Source organism: Saccopteryx leptura, chromosome 1, assembly GCF_036850995.1.
Source record: "Saccopteryx leptura isolate mSacLep1 chromosome 1, mSacLep1_pri_phased_curated, whole genome shotgun sequence".
NCBI lineage: Eukaryota > Metazoa > Chordata > Mammalia > Chiroptera > Emballonuridae > Saccopteryx > Saccopteryx leptura.
In genome coordinates, this window is record NC_089503.1 from 294,141,377 (window position 1) to 294,169,088 (window position 27,712).

General features: G+C 43.3%; 1 protein-coding gene and 1 long non-coding RNA gene across 3 annotated transcripts in view; both read left to right on the forward strand.

Annotated features, from left to right (window-relative positions):
• Positions 1 to 132: 132 nt before the first annotated feature.
• Positions 133 to 10,082, forward strand: LOC136385424 (uncharacterized). Of its 2 annotated transcripts, none has more exons than XR_010747823.1 (3): positions 133 to 888; positions 7,041 to 7,334; positions 8,636 to 10,082. It is a non-coding gene; the product is annotated as an uncharacterized lncRNA (long non-coding RNA). The 2 variants fall into 2 exon arrangements; XR_010747822.1 differs by having other exon boundaries at positions 133 to 787.
• Positions 10,083 to 11,100: 1,018 nt separating this feature from the next.
• GLT8D2 (glycosyltransferase 8 domain containing 2) overlaps positions 11,101 to 27,712 on the forward strand; it is a 33,020-nt gene continuing 16,408 nt past the window's right edge. Inside the window, exons 1-3 of the mRNA XM_066356363.1 lie at positions 11,101 to 11,155; positions 23,115 to 23,161; positions 25,272 to 25,364. Coding sequence (XP_066212460.1) covers positions 23,143 to 23,161; positions 25,272 to 25,364 — 112 coding nt within the window. The 5' untranslated portion in view covers positions 11,101 to 11,155; positions 23,115 to 23,142. The remainder of the gene's footprint in view (positions 11,156 to 23,114; positions 23,162 to 25,271; positions 25,365 to 27,712) is intronic.

Here is a 27,712-nt window from a genome sequence, read left to right on the forward strand (position 1 = left end):
ACAATGCAGCGCGCCTGCTCCGGCGCCTCCGCTCCCGGGGGAGGGCGGGGACCGCCTCCAGCTGTGCGCGGGGCGGGGGTCACGTGACCGCGGCCGCCTTGGGCGAGGCTGCGGGCCTGCGGGCAGGGGACCGGTCCTGGCTCGGGAGCCCCGCCCCCATCCCGGGACGACGTGGCCGGCCTTTTGGGTGAAAAGACATCTCCTACCGACCAAGTTTCCCCTCCCCACCCAGAGCCCCCCGTTTCGTATTTGCGAGAGAAGGTGGAGCGTTTTCCTTGACTGCCACTTTGCGCATCTGTGCTGTGCGGACGTGTCAGGCCCTTTACCGCGGCAGAAAAGCTCGCGTAGAGGTTCCAAGTCCCAGGAGCCGAGAGGGGAGAGGAAAGTCTGGCTCTGCGGAGGCGGTGACGGGCGCCTGGGCGTGGAGGATGCTGGCGAATGCACAGACAGGGAGGGAGTCTGGACCACGATTCCGCGGCTCCGAGCGCTGCGAGAGGGGTGACTGAAACACTCGAGGGAAGATCGGACCTGAGCCTGCAAAGGCAAATCAGGCCGATCAGGTTTGGGGGATGCCATACCAAAGAGTTTAGGAACCGTGAGCCGCGAAAGCTACTTTTAATCTTGGAAACTACGGGGATAGTAGTAACCACCTAGGGGGAGCGGAGAAAGGCCAGAGAAGAGTGAGGCAGAAAAGCGCCCTGAAGAAGCCAACGTCTGATACAGACGGAAGGAGGCACTCATGAAGGAAATAGAGAATGCGGAGCCAGCGAGTTCATAAGGAAACTGGGTGAGGGTGATGTCAAAGAAGCCACCGATGAAAGGGGTTTCACAGAAGCAGAAGTGGTTATCAAAGCCAAAAGGCATGGAGAAGTCAGGAAGAAAAAATAGGTGTGTTTGATTTGTTAATTAAGAGGTTGTTGGTAGCCTAGATTAAAATACTCAGTGGAGTGGGAAGAGGGAAGTCAGAAAAAGATCGAGGAAATAACGAATAACAAGTGAAGTGCAAATAATATATATAGTCTATTTTTTTACTGAGACTTGCCCATGAAAAGAAAGAAAGAATAGTAGCTGGCGGGGAGAAATGGGTACAGGCAAGCTGTTACTATTATTTTGCATAAATGAAACTTGATTGTGGCCCCGAAGAAGGATCCAGTTGAAAAACACTCAAGGAGCAATCAAGATGTAGTATTCTGTTCCTGCTTCTATAACAGGATACTACAGACTGGGTGATTTAGAAACAACAGAAATTTATTTCTCATGTTATGAAAGCTGGAAGTCCAAGATAAGGGTGCCAGGATGGTCAGCATGGTCAGGGTCTGGTGAAGGCCCTCCTGCAGGGTGCAAACTGTTGACTTCTCAATGACTTCCCTAGAGATCTGGGAAGTCTCTAGGATCTCTTATAAGGGCACTGATCTCATCCATGAGGACTCCATCCTTATGACCTATGCACCAAAGTACCAAAGGCCCCAACTCCTAATAACATTATATTAAGGGTGCAGATTTCAACATATGAATTTGAGGAAGGACATAAACATTCAGAACACAGCAAGAGAAATGTCATTTGGAAATGCTTTCTACCACAAGTAGCAGAATATTCAAAACATAGTAGCTCAGTGATAAGGCTTGTAATTATCTTGCACAAGAAATCTGGGGTAGGTGAGTCCAGGGTTAGTTCAGCAATTTAATGGTGTCATGATCTGGGTAGTTGCTTTGAATATCTGTTCACCTTTCCTTTATGGTCATAAGAAGGTTGTTCCAACTCTGGGCATTCCATCTTCACACAACCATGCCCAAAGGCATGGAGCAGGAGAACAGTCAGGATGGAGAAATAGAATTCTATAGGAAGGAAAAGCATCTTGCCCTAAGCCACCCAGAACCCCCCGTTTCAGAACTGGAGCATTTGGTATATTAGAATTATGTTAGCTGTAGTGACAGAAATACCAAAATAGTAATGGCTTTAAAAGATGTTTTGGCCTGACCTGTGATGGCGCAGTGGATAGTGTGTCAACCTGGAACACCAAGGTCGCCGGTTCAAAACCCTGCACTTGGCTGGTCAAGGCACAAATGGGAGTTGATGCTTCCTGCTCCTCCCCCTTCTCTCTCTCTCTCTCTCTCTCTCTCTCACACACACACACACACACACACACACACACACACTCTCTCTCTCTCCTCTGTAAAATGAATAAGTAAAAAAAATAAAAATAAAAAAATAAAAGTTTCCCCCATGTAAATGAATTTTAGAGGGAGCAGTCCAAAAATGGCATGGCAGTTCTATTTCACCAAGTCCTCAGGAATTTGTAGATTGGTCCTTCCAACTCATGGTCCAAGATGGCTGTTTCAGCTCCAGCCATTGCATCCATATTCCAGCCAGGAATAAATAGTAAGGGAAAGGAGCATGCCACTCTCCTGAACACATTCTGGAATTATGTTTTTTCTGTTTATATCTCATAAGCCAATATTTAGTCACAAGACCACAGCTAGTTGAAGGAAGTTTGGGAAATGTAGTTTTTATTTAGAATGATAATGTGCCCAGGTAATATTCAAGGTTTTTTTACAGATAAAGAAAAGGAAAGCAGACTAGGGGTCTTCTTACAAAAGGGTGGCCACAGGAGTCTGGGAATGTTGTTGGTTTATTGTCAGCCTTAGTAATGAGAAGCAGGCAAGGAAGAACAAAGTTGGAAATGAGAGTTGAGCTAACCAACTAGGCTTGTCTCAGGAAGAGCTGAAATTTGATGGAGCAAGATTTTGGAGGATCAGGAAAAGATAGATTAAGGAATACATATAGATTTAGATTTACACATATACTAAGGTTGAATATATTATACTTCTATATTAAGAAATTATAAATTATATAAATATTTATATTCTATAAATAGATAGTAGAAAACAGAAAGCTCTTTTGGAAAATGCTGTTCTAGCCTTTTGAGGTTACATTAGAGAAGGTACCTTCATCTCTCACCACTTCTCCTTCATGCCTGTTCCCCCATATCAAATACTCATCATATGCCTAGACTTACAATATACCATAGGGATTAAGATCATGGGATTTAGAATACAGTAAGTATAGCCATTTACTAGCTTTGTGGTCTGGGTCAAATTATCTATCCTCTTTTTTCTTGCGAGGGGGAGAGAGAGAGAGAGACGGAGAGAGCTGAGAAGCATCAACTTGTAGTTACGCACTTTAGTTCATAGATTGCTTTCTCATATGTGGGGGGCAGGGCTCCAGCTAAGTCAGTGACCCCTTGCTCAAGCCAGTGACCTTAGGTTCAAGCCAGAGACCTTGGGCTTCAAGTCAGTGACCTTTGGGCTCAAGCCAGAACCATGGGATCATGTCTATGATCCCACACTCAAGTCGGTTACCCCACACTCAAGCTGGTGAGCCCGCACTCAAACCAGTGACCTTGGAGTTTTGAACCTGGGTCCTCAGGGTCCGAGGCCCATGTTCTATTCACTGCACCACCGCCTGGTCAGGCTATTTATCCTCCTTGAGTCTCAGATTCTTTATCTGTGAAATGGGGATGGTAACTGTATTTCCTGGGGTTAAAGATCAACTGAGAGAATATATGTAAAATACAGGCAGTCCTTGCTTTGCATGGTAGTGCAGTTCTGTAAAAATGACCATGTGAGTTGAAACGCTACAAAGTGGTCTTAATTCTCTTTTTTTTTTTTTTTTTTTTTGTATTTTTGTATTTTTCTGAAGCTGGAAACGGGGAGAGACAGTCAGACAGACTCCCGCATGCGCCCGACCGGGATCCACCCGGCACGCCCACCAGGGGCGATGCTCTGCCCCTCCGGGGCATCGCTCTGCTGCGACCAGAGCCACTCTAGCGCCTGGGGCAGAGGCCAAGGAGCCATCCCCAGCGCCCGGGCCATCTTTGCTCCAATGGAGCCTTGGCTGCAGGAGGGGAAGAGAGAGACAGAGAGGAAGGAGGGGGTGGGGGGTGGAGAAGCAAATGGGCGCTTCTCCTATGTGCCCTGGCCGGGAATCAAACCCGGGTCCCCCGCACGCCAGGCTGACGCTCTACCGCTGAGCCAACCGGCCAGGGCCTGGTCTTAATTCTCAATGGAAAAAAATTACAATTATTCTGTGACCTTTAAAATTTTTCAAAATATTTAAAACACTTTTTTTTTTTTTCATTTTTTTTTTTTTTCCGAAGCTGGAAATGGGGAGGCAGTCAGACAGACTCCCGCATGCGCCTGACCGGGATCCACCCGGCATGCCCACCAGGGGGCGAAGCTCTGCCCCTCTGGGGCACCACTCTGTTGCATCCAGAGCCATTCTAGCGCCTGAGGCAGAGGCCACAGAGCCATCCTCAGCGCCCAGGCAATCTTTGCTCCAATGGAGCCTTGGCTGTGGGAGGGGAAGAGAGAGACAGAGAGGAAGGAGAGGGGGAGGGGTGGAGAAACAGATGGGCACTTCTGTGTGCCCTGGCCGGGAATCGAACCCGGGACTTCTGCACACCAGGCCGATGCTCTACCGCTGAGCCAACCGGCCAGGGCCTATTTAAAACTCTTTTACCATTTATTTTAAATGTCTAGGGAAGTGAAAAGCTAGTAGACCTAATATTTATTTGTCATACTGTAATTTAAAACATTAAGAATTAAATGTTTTAATTTTTATGTAAAACTTATCAAGAGTGCCTTCTCATATAACTTACTGTACAAAGTGAGCATCCTTTCTGTGCTTTGGCAGATTGTCAGATTGTCGTACTCCTTTCTAAGTATGGATCAGGTTCCCATATTTTATCCTTTGCACTGTCAATGTCACAAAATGTCTTTGAGAGTTCCTTTAATGTGAATTTTTTGTTCACTCACTTTCTCTGTAACATCTGCATCCTTTTTTTTTTTTTATCACAACAACTTTTCTCCTTGATGCTCATAAATTCACTTTTACTAAATTTCCCTGGGGACTTATCTAGAGTTGAATAGTTACATCCTACAGCCAGCTATTTCTTCTCTACCTCCATTTACCTTTGATTTGAACTTCACTCCCACTGTTGCCACTTTTTGTTTATTACACTTTTATCTTTGTTGGCCAATTCTATTATCCATTTTTGTAAATATTACGTGGGTTTATCAGTGGGAATTAAGGAAGCAATAGAACTATTGCATGCTTTGCTGTCTGTACGTAAACTGAATAACAGATTCCAGTGACCAGTCACCAACAAACACAGTGTCAAAGAAGTAACATGAGTGGTCACTGGTCACGATGTAGCGCTGTCATTTGCATAGTTATTTTGTGGACTGAAAAGCTAGCAGCAAGGTTTATGCTTATGAAATCACAGTTACACTGTGGTAACAGATTTAAACTGTGTTGTGGGAGGGAGGAGGGACTGATGTTATTATAAACTTTGGTACCTGGAGTTTGTGCTGTTGCCATACACAGCAAGCATGGTGCTGCACTTAAGCAATGCCTGGCATGTAGTTAGCAGTTAGTACTGAGTAAATTGTTTTACTTGTATTCTTATCAGTATTTTCATTATATTATTACTCTTTCTACTCCTCCTTCTAAGCTACAAGCACCGAGGTGTCAGCCTCAGAGGGAGGGGCTGGTGCTGTGCTTTCAGCCAAGAGTCTAAATTGCCGAGTCCTAGGGATGCCTTAATCTCAATTGAGGACTCAGGCCAAGGGTTTCTTGGCAGAGTTCTGAGAAGAGGTTTCGGGGAGTGCCAACAGGTAGACTGAGCTAACCAGTAGAGAGCCTGGGCAGGCACTGTTCCCGAGATGAAGGAAGCAGATGGTGTCTGAGAGGTCTGTTCATAGATTGCGGGGCTCTGTCCATGGGTCTTGGCTAGAGCTGTGGACAAGGCATGGAGAGGGTAGCTGGCAAGAGCAAGACAGAGTTGTAAGCCAGGTAGAGCCTACACCAGTTACCAGAACAGGAAATTAGCACAAGAGCCAAGGAAGAAAACCAGTCGTTTCGTGGCAGAGAGGGAACGCAGGTGCAAAGAGTAAGGTGCAGTAGCAATTGCTGCAGCTCAGGGAGCAGCACGGAAGGGCCCAGAGCACCTAAGCTCCAGACAAGGAGATGACCTATCTTTGAGCTCCACCAGGCATAAGAGGGAATTGAGGCTCCTCTAGTTGTACATCCCGCCCCACGTGGGTGATCTTGGAGCCCAGCCCTGGGACACAGAGGCAGTAAGTAGAGACTTGTCAGTCTGACTCAGTTAGTGATTTATTGCTACCACAGAACGCTTCTTCCTTACCTTCCAGTCACCTTTATCAGCCTTAATAGATTTTTATCTAAGACTTTATCTACACTCAGCAAGGCAGGCCCATTGGGTAAGAAGAAATGATGAACATTTGACTTTCAACTAATAAGAAATAAACATGGAATGATAATGACTCAGATATACATTATATTGACTAACACCACCACAAATTTAAAATGTATGTGAATGCATATAGGTCACATAGGACTGCATTCGAGCATAGAACTGAATGCTGACTAAAGTGACTTAAGCACATGAGGGGTTTTTGTTCTCATATAGCAAGATGTTTCATAAGTAGTTAGTTCAGAGCTGCCATGTTGACTCCCAATGTCATCAGGGACTTAGGCTCGTCCTGTGTTCTTGCCCTGCCATCTTAACGTGCAGGGTTGCTGAATCCCACAACCGCAGGGGGCCCTAGCCACTCTGTGCAAGGGTATTTTCTATTTGCTTATACAGCTCAACCCTCCACTCTTCAACTTGTCCAGTGTCCTGAGAGGCTGACCTAAATGGATTACATCACTTGAGCTTCCTTGCCCTCTTGACTTCCATGTGGGTTTGGCCAAGAGGAGACTGTAAGGTTGGGGAAATAAGCCCCCTCGTCCCTTTTCTGTGAGTCAACACGAGCTGCTCCTGTTGGCCTGCCCTCTTCATAGAGCTACTTTCTCCCGCTCCTGCTAACGACTCTCTTCCCCTGCCTTTCAGGGCTGGGAGGTGGTAATGACTCCTGTCAACTTCTAAACCCAGGCTACTACTATACCATTTCTTAATCATGTTTGCCAAATGCTGACTACACCTTTTCAAATAGTCTTTTTTTTCTTTTTCTCATAGTCTCCACCATTAGCCCATTCGATTGAGCCATCTGTGTATCCTGCCAGGACCCTGACTGATTCAACACTGCAGTCTCATGCACAGCCACTGTGACCATATGCAACAGCCCAGCATGGATCTTTATCATCAGAGCCACAAGATGCTACTCCACCTCCAGGCATCAAGGTTGGATTTCAGACAAAGAAAGAGCAAAAGGCAGCAAACAGCTCTGTGCATGGAAACTCTTAACTTTCTAGGAAGTCACAGACAGCTGACTCTGCTCACATGACACTTTAGCTTAGAATGTCTGAGAAGGTGAGTATTTTTACCTGGGCACCTTGCTGTCCCAAAAGATAATGTTTCTATTTGAAGGGAGGAAATAGAGGAGGCTATGAAGTAGGCTACCAACAGAGTTTGCAACATCACATAACTCATTTGGACTTTTTTTGTTGTTACTGTACTACAGTGATTCTCAAACATTTTGAAGTCGGGGCACATTTAAAATCCTACAAATAAGTGTAGGCGCACTATATACAAATTTCTGAGAAATAGGTTATAATAATTAAGTCAAATATTAAAGAAGAAATATAAAGTCCAAGCGTGCTTTTATGGTAATTAAATGAAGTAAATACGACAAAATTAAATTTATTCTGACATTAAAAAACATTTTTATGTTACATTTTTTGAATTATGCTTTTTAGAATTCATAAAAAAGAGGGGTTAAAAAATAAAAAAACAACAAAAAAGTTATCTCTTTATATATAGATACATTCTTAGTAAGATTTAGTAAATTTGGCAGGTCCTGGTGCAAATGTGTTAAGTTTTATCATTCTTGTGTTTATGAGAAACGTGAGCCTGATGTGTCCTAGTGATTTCTTCAATGTTTGGGCATATATTTGAAAAGCAAACTCTCATTTCCTTGTCAATACATTGAAGAATTCCTCTCTTTTTACTTTTAATTGTGTTGAGTGCAGAAAACCTCCACCATACATATTATCTTAACTTTATACCAAACAAAGGATAGAAGAAACTTGCCTCCAGTCTTTCTGGGGAACATGGGGGGGTAGTGTAAACAATCCAGCACCACAGTTTAACAGCCTTTAGAAACCTAATCAGGCAAGTGAGGTGGGGGGTTGGGCAGACTGTCAGCTTACAGCCAGTTCCCCACACCTCTGTCCCCCAAACATCTAAACTCCAAAAGCCCTGTTGGTTTTTTGGTCCCCAACAGGCACATATTTCTCTGGCATACCATAGGGCACACCTGGAAATCTAGGGTGCACCAGTGCGCCCTGGCACACACTTTGAGAACCACTGCTGGACTATTACACCTCCTTTCCGTAGTTCATACCTCAGGCCTCTCCAAGCAACAATAATAATAACCTCCATATATTGAGCCCTTATTGTTTCACATGCATGATGCCTTTAACCCTGGCAAGGGTCCTATGAGGCTTCCCCACTTTATAGATGAGGAAACCGAAGTGAGATTTTTAGTAACATCTAAGTATGAGGCTTGAGCTAACACCTAGGTCTGTCTGTCTCCAGAACCCATGCTGGTAGCTGCTGCACTTATATCCTGTGTCTCTTTCTGTTCTCCTCATTTCTTCCCCACACTGTAGAAATCTAGGTCATGGATAATAAGCCTCTTGCATCCTCAGAACATGAGCCAGCAGAAATAAAGAGAAAGAATCTGGAGTTGCAGACAGAGGGGGTCAGGGAGAAAGTGTACAATGAACAATGACCAGAGAGATTTGGGTCCATAATGAAGTTAATATAAATAGCAAGCAAAGTCTCTGAAAATCACGTAATTATTATTTCAATTCTGAGTCCCCATTTTGGGTGCTTCAGTTGTCCTACGCTCTGAACCTACTTATTCACCAGCTCTTATACTGGGCCAGGCATTCTGCTCTGTGGACGACAGATACAGAGGAGGAGAAAACACAATCTTTGGAAGAAACTGGAATGAGCAAGAGTTCCCTTGGAGCATTTTCTACCACTTGGCTTGGGATGTGTTTGAGGGATTGTCTTGCTGCTCCTGACAGCACATAATTCTGGAAAAGCAGTGGCAAGCCCTGGGTTAGGAAAGGTTGGTGCTATTTTTCACATAGAAGCAATGAGGACTGGAACAAGAGTACTGAGAGCACAGTACCCTGTGCTGCCATGGAACCTTCTGACTTCCCATAGGGTCGATGTATAAAAATGCTTTAGCCACAACTAGAGATAAGTATCTCACAACCATGTCTGTTAGCAAAAACACTGACTGGAGCTGTGGTTTAAAACAGAATACACCTTGATGGGAGTCAAAAAAGAAGAATAACACAATGTCGAGCCAGCTCCAAAGAAAACGACATGCTTCCTGGATCATGTGAGGGCTCTGGGATAGGCGTATATAGGGCACACCCCCAGGACTGCCAATAATTCTATACAAACAGTGACTTGATGCTGAAGAATGGCCAACTGAAGAATGCAATAACTGTGTATGTAATTTAACCCTAGAATTGCTGCCAGAAATCCTCGTATCTGAAACATGCCTCAAGTAAGAAACAGTTGAGAAATGTTGAATAGGAAGCCTCGATTTGTTCATCTGCAAATTGGAATGAATCACATCTCAAATTACTGGACAGGAATATTGTGAGATTTAAATAAAAAAGAAGATATGAAAACACTGCCCATGTTCAAAGTGCTACACCAATGGAAGTTATTTGGGATATTCTCACTCTTCAAGTTTAAGTCTGAAAAAAACCTCACTAAATCTCTTTTCTTACAATTATTGTTCATTCTAGCCACATTGAGTACTTAAAATGTGACCAGTGCAACTAAGGAACTGAAGGTTAAATTTTACTTAGTTTTAATTTAAATTGAAAAACCAATACTCAACTCAGTTATTGTGAAACTTTTAAGTATTATTAGAACAACCTGGGTATGTGAATTTATGCTTTAAACTGTACATTTTATAAAATCTAAATACAAATCAATTATTTCTGATGAAATTTAGTGTTTAAATTGAGCTGTGCTACAAGAGTAAAATACATGCTGGTTTCAAAGACTTAGTACCCTAAAAATATAAAATGCATGGCTTATAATGTTTTATATAATTCTGTGTTGAAATGGTAATACTTTGTATATATTGGATTAAAGAAAATATATAATCAAAATTAATTTCATCTCTTCATAAATTTCCTAAAGTGAGTACTAGAAAATTTAAAACTGCAATGTGGCTTGTGTCATATTTCTTTCAGGCAACACTACTTTCGAAGGGGCCTGCGAACAGGGTGGGGTCCTCATTTCCTTATAGGAACTAGGGAGAGAGGCCATTGCAGAAATAAGTTCCATGATCCCAGGCAAACTGCTTGGCACCATTTCCTGGGTTTCTGAGGCTAAGAGACAGAAGCACAGAACAATACAGAGTGGAGTGGAGTTGATTCCTTTCCTGATTCCTATGTTCAGGCACAAAACACACCTTCTTGAAACTTCTGCTGTTGTCATTGTGTCAGTAGGATGAGACCATAGTTGTTACCCGGGTTTGATTTGGGGACAACAGCATTTTAATCACTAGATTTCAGGAGACGCTAGTGTCTATAAAGATACTCTTAAAATCACTATGAACATTATTTTCCACTTCTGCCGGAAAGTCTACCTTAGCCCCAACATGTGGTAGAAATTCACCCTCCAAGCATTTGCTTTTTCTCGGTCTCTAACCTTTTCCTCCAGAGCAGCCCTGTTTTTGAAATGATTTGCACGCAGACTCCTGGACTAGGATGCCAGAGGAAGTCAGGCCCGTCCCAGCTGGCTGGCCCAGCACATCTGGAAGTGGTTTCAGGGGCCGCCAGCCCAATGCCTAGATTCCCAGCTGCTTCGCCAAGGGGTGGAAGAAACCCGAGCTGCTCCAGAGTGAACGCAAGCAAAGGGGGGAGGGTGCGAGTCGGGAGGAATACTCTCTTGGAAACGTAATATTGGCTTTGGGCTCGCCAGTCCTTTGGGTTTTCCAATGGGATCTTAGAAGCAGCAGCAGCAGCAGCAGCAGAGGCGGCGGCAACGGCGTGAAAGGCAGCAGCCCAGGGCCAGTCGCTATTTGAATACTCAGTCCTGCAGCTCTTCTGGACCCGGGATCCCAAAGCCCAGCCCTCGCCAGTCACCAGGTAAACAGAAATTTATGAAGCGTGGCAGCCTTTTCATTCTACTCTGCACTAGTCCTTTATTTTGCTATATATACAAGAAAGTAAATCAGAGGTAGACGGACCCACACAAACATTGCATTTCGGAGCCCCCAGCCAATATTTGTAACATACCAACAGGACTTTTTCTTTTCTTTGCTGTTGTAGCAAATTGTTCACATCCTGGGCTGCTTTTCAGGAACTGGGTTTATTATCCCTACCCACCCCAAATGGTGTGATTTACTATTTGCATCACATTTTAAACGTGGAAATCAGCAGTTAGCTAGGATGAAGATAAACACTAATCTAGCATTCCATGTAGGTATGTTTCTGAGCTACACAGGATTTAATTGATCTGTGATTCATGTTTTTGGAATCTGTCCCAGGAAGCTGTTCTGAGGTCCCCGATCCCCCCCCTCCCTCAAAAGAACTAGCAGTTGTGGAAGCTTATTGTAAATACAGGGTCGTGAACAGGATAAGAGCTTTAGTCAGACTGTTCAGGTTGAACATGCTTTTTAACATCAAAAAATGTCTTCTTGTGTTCATTCTATGAACAAGTATAATATATTGGATAAGCCTAATATATAAATTATGATATAAGAAGGCATAGTTCATATAAGAGTTAAAAAAAAAGAGAGAGGAAGAAAAGCTGATGATATCAAAACATCTGGCTGAGCTGTGGGGAAAAAAATATCAGTTCTCTAGCTATTTGGCCCTGTGCAGCCAAATATCCAAAGTGACATTGTTTGTTTTGTCTTTTCCTCCAAATGTTTTGGTGTTGCATTTCTATACAGTATCCATTTTGTGCTACATAATGAAATTCTAGCCCTTCATCTAGAAGTAGAGCAGTGTGGTACAGTGGTGAGAACATGGGCTCAGGGGTTGGACTCCCAGAGTTGGATATATGGTCTGCCACTTACAAGCTTTATAAGCTTTGACTCTGGGGGAGTTTACTTGTCTATGACTCTATTTCCCCATCTGTAAAATGGGAATGAAGTGACATTGTATTTCTATAAGGGACCTGCAGAGTAGTAAGGCCTTAGGGAAGTTTAGCTCCTCTGGTGGTGCTAATAATAAAGGTGATGATGGTGACAAGGGACCACATGTCCTGCATTGGGCAGCAGCCCTGCTTTGACACATCCTTTTGATAGTCAAGTCACCCATGTGTTCCTCCTATCCTTAGGTCCCTCCAGGGCCCTGATTTCTTCCTTCCTCCCTTCCAACACCTCTCTGCCTTTTTCCCACTCTGGATCTCTTTTTTGTTCTCCCTCTTTCTTTGCTGAGACAAAACCATGCTCGTTAAGCTGTAGCCCTCACAGTTTCCATTTCTAGTTCTCAAAGAGCACGATTCTAAAGACTTCTTTTGGTTCATCATTTGCCTAGGAATGCTCTGAAGAAGATAGTCGCATGGCGAAATGAGCTTTGTGAACCATATCTGCCCCTCAGAAATCTCAAAGTATAATGGCATTTTTGAGCAGTAGAGAAATATGCTTAACATTGTTTAACACAGTGGTTCCTCTTAGGGGCATCCTACTTCGTGCTTCCCTTGGTGAATACAAGGAGACATCTTGTTCTTCTTTCCCTTGTCAAGGACCTAAGATTGATTCCATGTGCCATATAGATGTCTAGAAAATCTGGCCAGAAGCAGGAAGCAGGATCAGCAAACTTTTTCTGCAAGGGACCAGACAGGTGATTTTGCCAACCATGCAATCTCTGCTGCAACTACTCAGATCTGCTGTTATAGTGTGAAAACAGCCACAGACAAAATGTCAAAGAATGAGTCCACTTATGTTCCAATAGAATTTTATTTACAAAAAACAGTGATGTGCAGGATTTGCCCCAGGAGCCTTAGTTTGTCGACAGCTGGTGGAGAGCCATTTTGTAAAAGAATGCCTCATTCCCACACAGGGGATAGCAGGATGGGTTCTCCCTCAACGGGCTTCCTTGTCTTGTGTGTTTTGGTGGATCTTGAGTAAACCTTTCATGCTACAGTAGAAACTAGAAAGGCCAGAGTGTTTTGTCAGAGGCCAAATTCCTGAGTCCTGATTTTTTTCTTCTTTCTCTTTCTTCAGGTGACCCTGTGCTCTTATCCTATTCATGAGTCTGTAGCTTGCCTGGTTGAAGATGAAGTGCTCTATTAAATGGTTTCTATACATGTGCAAACTTCAGGGTACAAATCATATGGAGTTAAGTGAAATCACAGGGCATGTCAGTTGTTTGATGCATAATGGTACCAATCAGCAATGGAGAAGGGCAAGCTTGTAATAGCTGTTAGGGTGGTGAAGAATGTGAACTCAGAGCCAGACTGCCTACCTGTGAATCCTGGCTCTGCCATTCATTAGTTATGTCACCCTTGGCAAGTATCTTAACCTTTTTGAACTTTAGTTTCCTTGGGGGATAATAACCTGTTAAGGTTGTTGTGTGAATAGAATGAAGTAATATTTATACAGGTGTTAGAACCATGCCTGGCATATAAAAACTGCTATGTAAGTGTTACTATTATTATTATGGGTTATTTCATTTAATCTGCAGAACAGTCCCATTTTAAAGATTGGGTTTTATAAATTCCCAAGATTACACAGCTAAGAAATAGGGCAGAACTAGATTCAAAGTCAGCTATGTTTAATGACAAAGCCCATGATATATTTCTCTGCTTAGGTACATGGCTTGCTGGATTTAAGCCATTCAACAATAAATTTTAGGGTCTCCTCTATTATGTTCCCTTTTGATTCCCAGGTCATTTTTATTTATTTATTTATTCAATTTACGGGGGTGACCTTGACCCACAGAGGTATGGATACATGGAACAGACTGATAGCTGTCAGGGCAGGGAAGGGGCATTAGGGGACTGGATGAGAGAAGGTAAAGGAATTAAGCAAAAAGAAACCCATTTTATATACATATCCCAGGTCCTCTTAAACTCCTCCTTACTTGAACCTGACTAATTGATCACAGATTTATTTTTGATTTTTTTTTTACTTAACTGGATCTGGTGATAGCATTAGATTCCATCTCAGTTTAGCAACGCTGAAAGTCCTGCTGATGAATCAGAGCTGGCATGCAGAATAAAAATTGTTAGGAGTTCTAATTTTTAAAATATTTTTATTTTTAAATTTTAATTGAATTTATTGGGGTGATACTGGTTAACATAACTATACAGGTTTCAGGTGCCCGATTCTATGACACATCTCCGTACACCGCCTTGAAGTGTTTTTCTGAAGAGTCCTTTCTTTGCCTTGTCTTCTAAGGCAAAGCTAATCCCCTTTGCCACTGCCAGGTCTTAAAACATTGTTTTTAGATTTTGCCACAGGCTCGAACTCTTTGATATCTGGTAAAGTAGCTCCCCATGCAAGGTATTCAAGGGGCAGTTTTTTGACTTAATGAGCTCTTCTCAGGCCCAGGCCAATTTCCTAAGGTCCCCTTTCCTCCAGTCACAGGTGCTAGACCTGGGTCTGCTTTTCTTCCCCTCTTTGAAGTGGCCCCCATCCCATACCTTGCCTACAAAGCTCCTCTGTCCAACACTGGCTGCCACGTGATTCCCCAGCCTATCTTTCTTGCTGTCTTGAAAACAAGCCTACAAGTTCTTTAATGGTCAAGGCTTGACTCCTTATTACTATAGGGCAGGGGTTGGGAAACTTTTTGGCTGAGAGAACCATGAACGCCAAATATTTTAAAATGTAATTCTGTGAGAGCCATACAACGACCCGATCCATGTATGTTACGCATTATCCAATAAAAATTTGGTGTTGTCCCAGAGGGCAGCTGTGGTTGGCTCCAGTCACCCGCAACCATGAACATGAGCGGTAGGAAATGAATGGATTGTAATACATGAGAATGTTTTATATTTTTAACGTTATTATTATTATTTTTTATTAAAGATTTGTCTGCGAGCCCGATACAGCCATCAAAAGAGCCATATCTGGCTCACGAGCCATAGGTTCCCGACCCCTGCTATAGGAAAACCAAAACACGGAAACCGTTCAGCTCAGAAAAGCTTACAAAGGTGCAGGAGACACGGTTCTGGAGCAACTTGTTGTGATAAGAGGAAAGCTGATAGGAACATAAAAGCCCTCTGCTTTTATTCCTGGAATAAGACCATCACCGGTGTCCTTCTTTGGGTTTTCTTCCTTAGTGACGGTGTGCTGACACCTTTCTTCCTGGGACTGAAGAACAAGATAAGAGGCTCTCTTCCCTTTCTTCCTCTCTCCTGCTTCTCACTCATTCATTCCACACACATTTTTTGAGGCACAGAGAGCTGGGTAAGCCACAGTCCACATCCTCAAGAGACAGGCACACTCATAATATTAGAACACAGTGTTCCCAGTGCAGGGATAAGGATAAGAATGGATATTAGGGGAGCATCCAGGCAGGGTAATCAGGGACGACTTCCTGAAGGAGGTAATGCCTGAATTGAGTCTTTAAGGCATGAATAACAATATGCTGGGGAAAGAGGAAGGGAAAGGGCATTCAAGGCAGAAGGGACGGCAAGAACCAAAGTCCAGAGGCAAGAAAAGCATAGACTTGGGTGTGGAGGACAGTGGAGGGCCAGAAAGTAGTCCTCAAAGAATTCAGCTTGGACAGAAGCTGTGACATGGAGGACCTATGGGGATCTTAAGTTCCAACCTTAACCTTTTGATAGTGGGTGTCCAGTGAAGGCCTTTAGGCAGGAAAGGGACACTCAGAGTTGTGGTATAAACTGGCCAGAATTCTGCAAGACAGCTGCTGTCTTCTTCATTGCGACACCATAGTTGTTCATTGATTGCTTTCTCATATGTGCATGACTGCAGGCCTTCAGCAGACTGAGTAACCCCCGCTCGAGCCAGCAACCTTGGGGTCCATGCTAGTAAGCTTTTTGCTCAAGCCAGATGAGCCCTCAACCCCAGGGTCTCGAACGTGGGTCCTTCCGCATCCCAGTCCGACACTCTATTCACTGCGCCACCGCCTGGTCAGGCCAGCTGCTGTCTTCTTCAAAAAAATTTAGGTCGTTAAGAAAAAAAAACCCTAAAAGAACACAATGTGGGTGGGGTAGGGTTGATCAAGAGTAAAAGAAACTAAAGAGGCCCTGGCTGGTTGGCTCAGTGGTAGAGCGTCGGCCTGGCGTGCGGGGGGGACCCGGGTTCAATTCCTGGCCAGGGCACATAGGAGAAGCGCCAATTTGCTTCTCCACCCCCCTCCTTCCTCTCTGTCTCTCTCTTCCCCTCCCGCAGCCGAAGCTCCATTGGAGCAAAGTCTGCCCCAGGCGCTGGAGTGGCTCTGGTCTCGGCAGAGCGACGCCCCGGAGGGGCAGAGCATCGCCCCCTGGTGGGCAGAGCATCGCCCCTGGTGGGCGTGCCGGGTGGATCCTGGTCGGGCGCATGCGGGAGTCTGTCTGACTGTCTCTCCCCGTTTCCAGCTTCAGAAAAATACAAAAAAAAAAAAAAAAAAAAAAAGAAAGTAAGAAACTAAAGATACAACAACCAAACTGTGAAAGACAATACTGGAACAATGGGAGAGATTTAATTGCATCTGCTTATCAGTATTATTAAGTTCACACTGTTTTTCCTGGGTGTGAAATGGCATTGTGGTTATGTAGGAAAATGTTCTTTTCCTAGCAAGGTGCACGCTGAAGTATTAGGAAGTGAAGTGTCCTGATGCCAGGATGACATATGTAATTATGGGGAGAGGAAAGAAAGAAAGCAAACATAGCAACGTGTTAACAGTGCAGGGTATGTGAGAATTCATTCTTTCAAGTTTTTGGTAGACCTGAAATGTTTCAAGTGATAAGAAGAAAAAGAAAATCCAATAAAAGGGTTCTCAAATGCATGTATGTTTCAAATTAACTTAATATAATTATAGAACAACAAAAATAGTCACTATTGTCGCAGTTATACCAATGATAGATTGAGACAGGAAAGGAAGCAAAAATTCTAGAGGCAGGGAAGCCAGGTGGGAAGTTATTGCGGAGTCAGCGACTGAGAGACATGAGGCAGGAGATGGGTTTAAGGAACACTTAGGAGATGAGATTGTAGGAATCAGTGACTGACTGAGTAAGGGAGAAGTCGAAGAGGATGCTCAGAGAACACTGGAGGAGGAGCGACTGTGGAGGAGGTCCTGTGAACCTATGCGGTCTGGGTGCTAGTACAGCATCCTAGAGGAGAGAGTCATCTGTGCATCTCTTAACTCTGTAAATATTTTTTTTGTTTTTTTATTTATTCATTTTAGAGAGGAAAGGGGGAGAGAGAGAGAGGAGAGACAGAGAGGGGGGGGAGGAGCTGGAAGCATCAACTCCCATATGTGCCTTGACCAGGCAAGCCCAGGGTTTCGAACCGGCGACCTCAGCATTTCCAGGTCGACGCTTTATCCACTGCACCACCACAGGTCAGGCCATTATTTTTGATGGATTATATTGCCAGGAATTTAGGCTGGGCATGAACAAAACAGACAAAATTCCCTGCCTTCATGGAGCCTATACTCTGTCTTTGGGAGGGAAGACAATAAACCAGTAGTAAAATAGGGAGCATGTTGGATGATGGTACTTGCTGAGAAGTAACCTATGCATGGTTGGGGTTAGGAGCTTTTGACTGAGAGCCAAGGGAAATGAAGGAGGAAGCCATGTGGATATCTGGGAGTGGTGTTCTGGGTGGAGGGGCCAGCAAGTGCAAAGGCTCTGAGGCAGGAGAATGTCTAGCAAGGAGGCCAGTGTGATCATGTGAGATTTTATAGGACAGTGTAATGACTTCTGCTTTTACTCTGAGAGAGACAGGGAGGTCTGGGTGTGGAGATCTGCACACCACACACAGGAAGTGGAGAGGTGGCAGGTGGTCTGCCCTTCCCATGCACCCAGAGTTTTCCCTCCGTAGGAATGTGTCCTAGGGTGCATTACCTTCCACTCAGGAACCATGTTAACCCAGAATATCCTCTCCCAAGCTTGGCCCCAGACATTCCAGTTTCTCTTGACCCCAGGTCTCTGCCTCTTCTTCTACCTGTTCTTAAGATAGCCCATGCCTGCCTGACCAGGCGGTGGCACAATGGATAGAGCATCAGGGATGTTGTATCTTTAGTTTCTTTTACTTTTGATCAACCCTACCCCACCCACACTGGGATGCAGAGGACCCTGGCTCAATACTCCGAGGTTGCCAGTTTGAGCGCGGGTTCATCTGGCTTGAGCAAGGGGTTACTCAGTCTGCTGAAAGCCCATGGTCAAGGCACATATGAGAAAGCAATCACTGAACAACTAAGGTGTCACAACAAAAAACTGATTATTGATGCTTCTCATCTCTCTCCATTCCTGTCTGTCCCTATCTATCCCTCTCTCTGACTCTGTTTCTGTAAAAAAAAAAAAAAAAAAAAAAAAAAAGGATAGCCCATGCCTGGCCTGTGGTGGCACAGTGGATAAAGTATTTACCTGGAACACTGAGGTTGCCAGTTCGAAACCCTGGCTTCCGTGGTCAAGGCACATATGGGAGTTGATGCTTCCTACTCCTCCCCCCTTCTCTCTCTCTTTCTCTTTCTTGCTTTCCTCTCTGAAATGAATAAATAAAATCTTAAAAAAAAAGAGAGAGAGAGAGATGTCCCGTGGCTGTTCCCTCCAGCTCTTGTCCCTGACTCCCTTCATCAGTTTTCTACCTCCTTACAACTCTGATCCCTTTACCAGATCTAAGAGCTGCACACATTCTTTGAGCACCTACTTAATCTATTAAAATACTCTTGACTATATGTAGCAGAGGCACCAAATTACAGCAGCTGAAACAGAAAGCACCACTATTCCAGATGAGATGAAGTTGTGATGATGGAGAGAAGGAAGGAAGCCAATCGGGCATGGTGAATCTTTATATCACTTCATATACCTTTAAATATTTTTTATTTATTCATTTTTTTTAGAGAGAAGAGAGACAGACCGACAGACAGACAGACAGAAAGGAGGAGCAGGAAGCATCAACTCCCATATGTGCCTTGACCAGGCAAGCCCAGGGTTTTGAACCGGCGACCTCAGCGTTTCCAGGTCAACACTTTATCCACTGCACCACCACAGGTCAAGCTACTTCATATACCTTTAAAAAGTCAAATAAACCAGGCTTTGTTTTTTAAAGCACATACTTCTCAAGGACTTCACTCTGCCTTGTATTCTAAAAGCAGCTTAGGTTTCCTACAAGAACCTGCTTCAGGAATTTCCCTCCTTGACTCACCACTGCTGTGCCTTGCCATTCAATGTGTCAGTTTCAGTTTCCTGAAGCCTCTTGCTTTGTCTTAAAGAGATTTTAGAGTTGGCAACGTGGTGGATAGGGGAGAGATGGGTCCTCCTCAGATGACTCAACGCTTACGATTTCTCTGATTCTGGCATGATCTCAGAGTAACGAGCACTCAGGAGCAAGCAGACCAATGAGCTGTAAAACTTGACCAGCTCACAGCGACATCTATTACCTGGAGCTCAACTCACCTGCTTCCTGGGGGAGCCACAATGGTCCTTCAAGAACTCCAGCACCTGTGGCTAAAGACATAGTCTTAGAAGTCAGAAAGCCTTTCACTTCAAATCCTTGCTCTGCCATTTACTAGCTTTGTAATTTTGAGCAAGTTGTTGAACCTCTCTGAACCACAATTTCCTCATTTGAAACATGGAAGTAGTAATATATCCACCTGACAGATGTAGTAAGAATGAAAGGAGATAATGTGCCTACATGATCAGTATAGAGCTGGGAGAAAATGAAGCTCTCAATAAATGATAGCTACTGTATTTTTTAAATATACATTTTAGAATATTAAAAGAGAGAGGGAGAGAGAGAGAGAGAGAGAGAGAGATGGAGAGAGATGGGGGGAAGCAGGAAACATCAACCCCCATATGTGCCTTGACTGGGCAAGCCCAGAGTTTCGAACTGGTGACCTCAGTGTTCCAGGCTGATGCTTTGCCCACTGTGCCACCACAGGTCAGGTGCTACTGTATTATTATCTGGCCCCTGCAAACTTCTCCCTATATGGGCACACCATTCTGGCCACAGGGAATGTATTTGTAAGGATTCTCGGTTGTAAGACACTGAACTTCATTGCAAAGCAACCGCTTTAAGGAAACAAGGGGAATTTATTGGCTTGGCTAACTGGGACACCCAAGGAGGAGACGGCCTCCGGGTCTCAGCGCTGGCACCCTTCTTGTCTTCCCATCTCATTCTCTCCTGTGGGACCAGATGGCCTTCCTTCATGGAGGGTGTATGTGGGGTGTGTGCCATGTGGCCAAAGATCACTGTAGGCTTATATTGCTTCAAAAAGTCAGCCTAAGGTATATCATCTAAAATCATAAATTAATTGATAAAAAAAAAAAGTACCTGAAACCAATCTCAGAAGAATCCTAAGTCAAGTGCTGTTTTGGCTTGATTCTTTCCCGGGTGAAAGGGGAAGAGGACAAGGGTCACTGCAGATGCACTCAGAGCTCTGGGTATCCAGTCTCCATCCCGGGAAAATAAAAGGGACGTTGTAGCCGGTTGTTTACAGTGAACTAAAGACTTAAATCAAATCTCTGTTGAAGAGTTTCCCCTAGATCACTTTCCTTTTTTTTTTTTTTTTTTCATTTTTCTGAAGCTGGAAACGGAGAGACAGTCAGACAGACTCCCGCATGCGCCCGACCGGGATCCACCCGGCACGCCCACCAGGGGCGACGCTCTGCCCACCAGGGGGCGATGCTCTGCCCATCCTGGGCGTTGCCATGTTGCGACCAGAGCCACTCTAGCGCCTGAGGCAGAGGCCACAGAGCCATCCCCAGCGCCCGGGCCATCTTTGCTCCAATGGAGCCTTGGCTGCGGGAGGGGAAGAGAGAGACAGAGAGGAAAGCGCGGCGGAGGGGTGGAGAAGCAAATGGGCGCTTCTCCTGTGTGCCCTGGCCGGGAATCGAACCCGGGTCCTCCGCACGCTAGGCCGACGCTCTACCGCTGAGCCAACCGGCCAGGGCCCCTAGATCACTTTCAACAAGTTTTCACAACACTTTGGTTCATGAAGACGCCCTGGGGTGCTGTGACCTCCCGCCTGTCTCAGTTGTGTCCCACAGGCTGTTCCTTCATGTTGCTCAGTTCTAAGGGGAATTATGCCTGTTTGCTGACTGCTGCCTCCAGTCAAATGTCAAGTTCAGAAGTTCCTTTGAAGGACCATAATTAAGAAGAATCAACTTAATTTAAAATAAACTTTGAGTATTTAAGACAATTTGTTATTTGTAACCAATAAACTTTTTTTTTTTCTAACATAAAGGAAGTCAGTTTCCAGCTCCTGGCGTGATTGGCTAAATGCCACAAAGAAGTGAATGTACATTAGATTTACAGACTAAAATGAGTTTTATCATCTAAAATTCTTTTCTAATAGTTAACTCCATCTTTTGCCATCAGAACTGCCCAGCTATCCTATGCTTCTCTTAAAGCTCATTGCTTCTAATGAATATGCAAGGTAGTATAATAAGCATATAGATAAATTGTGAGCTGGGACAACCAGAAAGCAGAGTTATAACAACTATGTTTTGAGAATAGTTTGTTAGCTCTCCGGATTTCAGAGCACAGATAAAATACTCCAGATTATTGTGAAATGATAAGATTTTAATTTGGAGAAATATTTGGCTGAAACGTTTTCATGATAAATTAACCCTTTTCTCTTCTCTTGCCTCCTTAATCCTGGTGCTACTTTGAGCACATTGTCAACTCTTGATTTGAAAATCAAACCCACTTTTTAGCTACTGATGGCTATGCAGATCTATAATCCTTCTTGTAGAAAGTATAGAAGAGAATCCAAAACCTGTGTTGAGACCTCTCTCCCTTCTTTGGGAAATACTTCATCATCTAGATTCAAACTCCTTGGCAGATCTCAAGTTTCCCTTAGGACACTCTGAAGTTGGAATGAAATATATTAAAGAAAAAAAATCAATTCAGTGGAAAGAGCAGTTTTCTTACTATGTGGTCCTAGAACGAGATATTTATATGCTAAAAAAAAAAATAAACTTTATGCCTGACCAGGCAGTGGTGCAGTGGATAGAGCATTGGACTGGGATGCAGAGGACCCAGGTTAGAAACCCCAAGGTCACGGGCTTGAGCACGGGGTTGCTGGCTTGAGCGTGGGATCATAGACATGACCCCATGGTCGCTGGCTTGAGCCCAAAGGTCACTGGCTTGAGCAAAGGGTCACTTGCTCTGCTGGAGCCCCCTGGCCAAGGCACATATGAGAAAACAATCAATGTACAAAGATGCCACAATGAAGAATTGGTGCTTCTCATCTCTCTCCCTTCCAGGCGTCTGTCCGGCTCCCCTTGCACACACATGCACTAAAATACATAAATAAGCTTCACACCTCATGCTATATACAAAAATTGACTCAGAATGTAAATGTAAAATATAAAACCACAAACTCTCAGAAGAAAAAATAAAAAAAACCCTTCATTTTGTATCCTGGCCCTTTCTTTATTTTTTATAATCTTTAATATAGAGGCAGAAGGGCTTTTAAACATTGGTCAATATGAAGCTGTGAGAAGGTAGGCATTTTAATTACTTCCGACAGTGTACAACAATGGAAGACTGGCAGATCTTATCCCGAATCTGTCTTTGGCATCTCTTCAGACTTCCTTTGAAGATACCTTCCTTCTGATCAAATCAGGCCTTTCCTGATTTCTTTTCCTGGTGCACTCCCCAACTCCGTTGATCCAAACTCCTTTACAGACACCACAGTCTGTCTCCAGCCTCGTCTGGCCAGCATCCCCCTTAGTCTACTCTGTTACAGCCACATTGACCTTCCTGAAATACCTAGAACACTCAGAGCTCTTTCATCACAGGGCCTTTGCACTTGCTGTTATTCTCTTTCCCAAGGATGCTCTTCTAGGTTCAGAACAGTAAGGAATGATTGCATAATTGGTCACATATCAGATAGTCAAAGACAGTGTCTTTAAGAATTGCATAATGACTTTTGAGTTAATTCTGTTCTAAACAAAATTTTATTCTTCAATCCACAGGTCACAGTTTTTATCCACGTGAACATACATGGCTTTGTTACGAAAAAGTAAGATTACAACTCTTGAAAATCATGATTAAAAGATATTCTGGAGGGCTGTTGTGATGCTGGATCTTGGCCTTTTCTCCCCCATCCACCGAAATCTGTGCTGATTATCATGGATAGTTTTCCTATAGGCAGCTCTTGGCATCATCATTTCCCATACAAAGTTGTCCAAGTTGTCCAGTATTCTGGTCAGAGGTGGACTTATCATGAAAGAGGGGGACATATGTTTGTATAAAACTTGCAATTATTTATTTTTCATCTAAAGAAATATTCATGTTCCTACCTAATTTAGCATTTGTAATTTTATATTCTTATTCTTCAAGAGTTAACTCAAATTATATCATCTCAGACCCCAACAAAGCCCAGATTTGCCTGAGATTTTAGATCCAGTAGTTTGTGAATCTGAGGAAAACGTAGTAACCTAATTGTGTTATTGTTACTGTGAGGGTAGAGTTGCCTGATGTAGCAGATGAAAAGACAAGATATCTAGTTAGATTGGAATTCCAGATAAACTATGAATACATTTTTCGTATAAGTATATCCAAAATATCGCATAGACATACTTATGCTAAAAATAAAACCATGTATCTGTCAACCTTACATCAGCAGTAACAGCCATTGTTGAAAGTATCAGGCGGCTAGTGACATTGGGTCACCTTACCCAACTGGCTATGGCAGGTGTATGTTAATCAGATGGGTTGATAAACGATGGAACTTTGTCCCTATTCTGCTTCTCTATAGTTTTGTTTTAAACTGAATAGTATATGGTTGTCTTGGGCTGAATCTGATAACCCAGAAGCAGAGAAGAGCTGGATGTCAGTAAGGTGGAATCACAGAGCCTTGGTTCTTGGATACTCTTCAACTCCCTCCTCCTACAAATTTTACAAATGTGAAGACAAAAGCCCAAGGGCCATAAAATAGATTAGCATGAAGCCAATAAAAGTATCTTGATGCACAAAAAATAATAAATCACAACAATTGTAAAATTTTTATTGGGCTTACATCGCCTTTGTTAATTCTCAAAATCCCCATTTAGCAGATGAGCAAACTGAGGCTCAGAGAGGTTAAGTAACCTATCCAAGGCCACGCAGCTAGGAAGTGGTAGAAATGAGATTTGAGTATGACTTCAAATACCAGTTCTTTCTCCTTCTATCAGCGTTTTCCAAACTGCAGACATTTGTGCACCACATATGGCAATGTAGCACCTACTCAGTTTTCATCATCTGAGTTCCTTCTGTCCTTTCCATGACTATTTTCTTTAAATTGACTAATTTTAAAAGTTATAAGTGTACTTTATAATAGAAAGCTTATGTCTTTGCTGTAACTAGAATAATAGTTATTTCCTGTCATAAAAAAAAAGGTGGTTATACAACTATATATGACTAGAACAATGTTATTCAATTCTGGCTAGCTTGTGTTACCTGCTGCATAGGAAATTAGGACTGATTTCTCATGCTATGACTTAATGTTACTTAATGCTATGAACACAAACCTAGATCGCCTCTGCTACAACCAGTGGTGTGTGCTTCATACCAACAACAACGCAGTGCTTCGTTACTCCCCTTCTCGCTGACCCCAGTGGCAGGTGTCCCTGTTCTGCAACAGATGCTCCTGGAGACTTAGAACCTGAAGACTTGTAGGGGGTCTCCCAACCTCTCACCCAGGGCAAGAATTGTCTGTATGTCATCCTTGACCAGTGACTGACTTGACTGTGAAGCAGCTGGGTTCTAATGACTAAGACTGAGAATAGCTGGGTTCAGGTACTCAAAATAAGTACTGGCTCATCCTAAGTATTACTATAAGTGAATGTTGCCTATTATTCAAAGCAAAGTTCAAGCACAGAAAAGGTAGCATCATATAGTCATTAAGGTTGTAGCCTCTGCCATCCAACTACCTGGGTTTATCCCTGGAGCCTCGTTAAACTACGTATGCATTCTCGCGTTAACAGACTCGCAGGTTATTTACTCTTTACTGTGCATGCTCTCTGCTTAAAGAAAAGTCCACTACTCCTGTGTGTGTCAGGGAAAGCAACTCCTTATGCAGCTGTTCTAAACTTTTCCACAACTTCAGCTTAATGGGTTAAACTTGAATGTGTTTCTTTTTTAAATTTCAGTTAATCAGGTGTTGCTGTTCCTTCTGATTGTGACCCTCTGTGGGATTCTGTATAAGAAAGTTCATAAGGGGACTGTGCTCAAGAATGAAGCAGGTATGCTAAGTGAAATAGCCAGCCACAAAAAGACAAATAGTGTGTGATTCCTCCTTGGGAGGGACTTAGACCATCCATGTAATAAAGACAGAAAGTATAATGGTGGTTGCCAGGGGGCTGAGGAGGGGAAAATAGGGAGTTATTGTTTAATGGGTAGAGTGTCAACTTTACAAAATGAAAAGAGTTATCGGGACGGTAGAGATGGCTGGACAACAATGTTAAATGATTTAATACCACTGAACTGTGCCTTTAAAAATGGTGACGATGGTAAATTTTATGTTAAATGTATTTTACCACAATTTAAATATGTGTGTGTGTGTGTGTGTGTGTGTGTGTGTGTGTGTGTGGTAATCCATCAAGATGGGATACCTAGAAACATGGTTTACATATGTTCTTTGCATCCTTTCAATAACTGGGTTCAGAGACGGATACAATTTGGTCAGCTCCTAAGGACCCACTTGAGGAATAGCCATGCAAAGCCAACTTTTCAGTTGTGTCCTAGAATATCAGTGTTCCTCAAACTTTAGTGCATATAGTCACATAGAGGGCTTGGGTCGCACCTGGAGAGGTTTTGAATCAGTAGACTGAGGGCAGGGCCTGAGAATCCGCATTTCCAATAAGCTACTAGTTGCTGCTCTCACTGTTGGTTCTTGGACCACACATAGAGTAGCCTGTTTCACATCCAGGTCTTTTGGGTCTCAATAATTTTGCTTATCAAAATTGCCCTCTGTCTCTTCTCCTTGCTGGTTCGTTCTCACCAGTGAACCAATAGTCTCATAATTGTTAACTCAAAAAAAACCAAAACATGTTGCACTGCCTGACCAGGTGGTGGCACAGTGGATAGAGCATTGGACTGGGACACGGAGGACCCAAGTTTGAAACCCAAGGTTGCTGGCTCAGGCACAGGCTCATCTGGCTTGAGCGCGGGCTCTCCAGCTTGAGTTTGGGGTTGCTGGCTTGAGTGTGGGATCACAGACATGGCCCCATGGTCACTGGCTTGAAGCCCAAGGTCGCTGGCTTGAGCAAGGGATCACTCACTCTGCTGTATCTCCCCCCCCCCCCCCCGTCAAAGCACATATGAGACAAAGGTGCCGCAGTGAAGAATTGATGCTTCTCATCTCTCTTTCTTCCTGTCTGTCTGTCCCTCTCTCTGTCATAAAAAAAAAAGATGTTGCATTGACCCTGACCATTCATCCTCTCCCAGCAGCACTGAGGAGCCCAGCATCCCCTCTCAAAGGGAACTGTATGACAAGGCACCTTTACAGCCACAAAACACACAGTCAACTCACACCAAAATTAAGGAGCTCTGGTAGTCTGGTAGTGTGTTTATTATAGTTTTAACTAATTTACTTTTTATGTTAGTAAAGCAAATACAGTCATCTATGGAAAACACAGAAGAGAAAAATATTACTTGTAGCTATATCAGCCAAAGACAAATACAGTTCATATTTTGGTGCTTTATCCACAGTCAATCCACACTTTTTTTAAAGCCATATACCTAGGCACTGAACACACAACAATGGACAAAACCATGTCCTTGCTCTCACAAAGATGACTTTTTTTCTTAATGTAAAAATTCATAAAAACAATTAAGAATATGTATAATCTGGTTTAAATAAACATCAGGAGCACCTGGAAAGAAGATAATTTCTATACTAAGACATGTATGCAAATGTTTACAGGGCATTATTCAGAGGAGCCCCAAACTGGAAACGATCGACATGCAATCAAGTGGTAATTGAATAAATGAACAGAATGCAGTAAATTCATACAGTGGAGTACTCCTAACAATAAAAAGAAACAGACTACTGACACATGCCATGATATGCAGAAACCTCACAAACATTACGCTAAATGAAAGAAGCCAGACCCCAAATACCACCTATTGTATGAGCCCATTTATGCAAACTATCCAGAAAAAGCTAATCTATGAAAACAGAAAATAGATTAGTGGTTGCCTAGGGCTGGTAGGGGGAGTGGGTTGACTGCAGACTGCCTCAAGGGAACATTTTTTGGTGATGGAAATGTTCTAAAATTGGATTGTGGTGGTGGTTGCACAACTATACATTTACAAAAAAAAAAGAAATCACTGAATCTTACACTTATAATAAGTACAAAGAAATCTGTATTGGTTTGGTAGGGCTACCATAGCAGAGTATAATAGACTAGGTGGCTACAACAATGGACATTTATTTTCTCATAATTCAGGAAGCTGGAAGTCCAAGGTCAAGGTGCTTGTAGGATTGGTCTGTCTTTAGGCCTCTCTGCTTGGCTTGCAGATGGCTGCCTTTTTTATTTTTCATAAATAAATTTTTATTCATTTTAATGGGGTGACATCAATAAATCAG